Genomic DNA, 3,241 nt, shown 5'->3' with positions numbered 1-3,241 from the left:
CAAACTTGCTTCAGGAGCAGCATCCCTGAATCATTTCAGTCCAGTTCCCAGGCTAACACAATCACGGTGTTTTCATACTCTAAAGTAGGAACTGTGTGGTATAACAGGGTGTTAAATATATACGGTGCTTTTGGACATGGCACAAAGCTGTAAATTGGTTCAGAAATCTTCCCGCTGCTGCAAAATGTAAGGATGTGATGTACTCTGCATCTCTGGGCATGATTCTATTACACTGAGAAACATCCAGTGTATGGAGAAGGAGACTTTGGCAGGCACTCCAGGCTAAACAGAGACAGTTCTGTTTGTATCATGCAAAATCAAAGCTAAATGCATTTTCTTGCACCTGTTTGTGTACCTTGGGCATGGACCAGCCTAAGCAAGACTTCAGCAAAGGCCACTGGGGGCTCACGACACAGGGCTGATGAATGACAGCACATGGTAAGAGGTAACTTACTGTGCTGACAAGTGCAATGGGGGACTTAGTTTGTCATGAGGATAGTTTTAAAGCACTTTCCTGTTATTTTTTCTAAGGAAGTGAAAATGCTAAAATTATTTCAGAAGACAGCGAAGATATTGATAACCATTCCTCCATGCTACCTCCAAAGCATTATTGATGGGCCCTGAATCAGAGAATCAGAGAACCACAGAATGGTTTGGGTTGAAAGGGACCTTAAAGATCATCTAGTTCCAACCCCTTTGCTAGGGGCAGGGACACCTTCCACTGGACCAGGTTGCTCGAAGCTCCATCTGGCCTGACTTTGAACAATTCCAGGGTTGGAGCATCCACAGCTTCTCAGCGCAACCTGTTCCAGTGCCTCACCACCCTCACAGTAAAGAGTTTCTTCCTCAGATCTAATCTAAACTTGCCTTCTCAGTTTGAAGTCATTAAAAAGGAATACCTCTCATTGTGTGGGTATCAATCCCAGAAGCTGGAAATCAGGTATGGCAGTGGGCAGATCTTTTCCCCCACTGATGGAAAAGTTTACTGAGTTCTTGGTAAACATCCTTGTGTCTTCAAATAAGGAAACAATAATAATTTTGTCATATTTCTATAGCAAACCACAAAAATATGTTCTACAGTTCACTCAGTCTTTCTCCCCTCTCTTGTGGTTGTCTGCCTTTCAGGATTCATCAGGATCTTTTTGCGTGACTGGTGCAAGCCTCCCTTCCAGAAGAACTGCCCATCTCTGTCTCCTCGGGAACAGCCGAAGGGGGTGTGGAGTGACAAAAATTTATGTTTTCATCAAACCGGGCCAAGGAGAATGGGGGTCCCACACCCAAAAGAATGAAGACACGACAGAACAAGGACTCAGTACGTGAGATAGGAGAGGGGGGTGGGACGCAAGAGCCAAGCTGGACCTGTGGGTTGGGACTGAGACTCCCAGCAAGCTAGTGGGCATGAGTTTGGCACAGTGGAGTGCCAGGGGTTCAGGTGCTTTGTGAGGCTGGGGACAAGGCAGGAGTGGAGGGAGATGCAGTGCAGGACTGATACAATGATCCTTCCCTTAGATGTCAATGCGGAGTGGACGGAAGAAAGAGACTCCAGGGCCCCGAGAGGAACTCAGGTCACGGGGTCGAGCTTCCCCTGGGGGCGTCAGCACCTCCAGCAGTGATGGCAAAGCTGAGAAATCCCGACAAGCGACAAAGGTATAAGCTAGCAAGCAGGTGTGGGGTGGCCAAGGACTGCCCAGACTAGGTAGGATCCATTTGAGGATCCAGGAACACAGACTAGAATGGATCCACCAAGGAACCTATGCTGGGTTAGCTCCCTAAAACGAGCACGATCCCTCTTTGCTCTTATCCTCACCATCTTGCACTTCCTGCCATCTCCTAAGAACTGGTCCTTGGTCCCACCATCCCCTTTTAGTGCTAATTTTTGCCATATCCTGGCTCCTTGTTGCTCTGCTATTGTGATCAACACACGTGCCATGGTGGCTGTGTCTCACCTGCTGCATTCTGTGAAGGCGTGGCAGGTTGGGAAATTTCCCCGTGACCCTCTCATCTCCCTGTTCTCCTTCTCTTCCTTGCAGAAGGGCCGAGTGGAGGAATCCTGCACCCCCAAGGGCAACAAGCAGGGCCGAACAGAAGAGATCTCAGAGAGTGAAGGGGAGGACACTAACGCTCCCAAAAAAACCAAAACTGAGGTGAGTTCTCACTGCTGTGATTGCTGGCACGCCCCAAGTCCAGGGCAGAGGAGTCTCCTGTTTTCCTACCTGTGCTGCTCACACCTGTCCAGCTTGAGGTTCCCACTGCTTGGGATCCCCAGCACCTTGTTTTGCACTGCAGCTCTAGCAATCTATATGGCATCTGTCTGGCTACAAAAAATGCCACCAGGAGAGACAACTGAGCAGACAGAGGCTCTCTGTCTGTTTTGCCTTGTCTGCAGGAGACTGCTGTGCTCTTGGAACCGGGTACATGCCCTGCCTTTCCCAGCTTAGAGGCAAGAGCCTGGCTCCATGCACAGCTGCTCGTTGCGTTAGTCAGCCTCTTCCGATCCCCCAGCGCAGTGTGAAATGGAGATACTTAAGTTGTGGTTCCAGGTGACAGTCATGCAAAACCTACTCATGCACACACAGAGTTGTGACAGGACTTTTCTGGAAGCCAATAGCATCAGCCTGGATTGGTAGTTGGATGGCTGGAAGAAGACTCAGCTCTTGCGCTTCTCCGTTCCTGTTCCAGGAACTGGCCTTAAAGGCCTACAAACACTGGGGTATTTGCTCACATTATGAGGTCATTGTAGTTAAACCACTGTGGTTACAACTTTGTAATTTCTCCACATGGGCACTCTGTTCAGCTCAACAGTGATATTTTTTCAGTTTAGCCTCTCTTGTAAGCCCTGAGGCTCAAGAGTGGCACTTGTAATTACCCAGGATGACTGCTTAATCACCAGTGCACATTGCCTGAGGTGACAGTGGTGGGAAGGAGCAGGGATTGGGAAGCACAGGGTTAACTCCTGGAGATAAGGAGTGGGACAGTGAGAGGAGTCTGGAGGGGATCTGATCTCCTCGACCAGGGAGAGCTCTGCAGGGGCAAGAAGAGTGAGTCTGGGTCTGGGGTCTGTGCTGGGACCGCTGTGGTGTGTGCTCTTCTGTGCCACCTGGTGATATCATGCCCTGGCCAACAGCCCATCATTGGTGGTGGTGGTGCGAGGACTGCTCATATCTGTTCACTCTCAACCTTTTCTGTAGCAGTTCCCTGCCCTCCCTCGCTGCCCCTTTACACAAGGTACTTCCTTCCCGAA

The 3,241-nt window shown here is 49.7% G+C and overlaps 1 protein-coding gene across 1 annotated transcript; it reads left to right on the top strand.

The window, feature by feature from the left end:
- Positions 1 to 1,125: 1,125 nt before the first annotated feature.
- On the top strand, positions 1,126 to 3,225 carry LOC113962031 (atrophin-1-like; the record flags this gene model as incomplete). Its single annotated transcript, XM_027672840.1, has 4 exons — positions 1,126 to 1,312; positions 1,510 to 1,647; positions 2,031 to 2,148; positions 3,192 to 3,225. Coding segments are annotated over exons 1-4 (368 nt in total), but the record flags the coding sequence as incomplete, so codon positions are not given.
- Between the last annotated feature and the right edge of the window lie 16 nt (positions 3,226 to 3,241).

The sequence above is a fragment of the Neopelma chrysocephalum genome, unplaced genomic scaffold (genome assembly GCF_003984885.1).
Source record: "Neopelma chrysocephalum unplaced genomic scaffold, ASM398488v2 Primary Assembly neopelma1_99729, whole genome shotgun sequence".
Taxonomy (NCBI): domain Eukaryota; kingdom Metazoa; phylum Chordata; class Aves; order Passeriformes; family Pipridae; genus Neopelma; species Neopelma chrysocephalum.
This window is presented reverse-complemented; position numbering and strand designations above follow the sequence as displayed.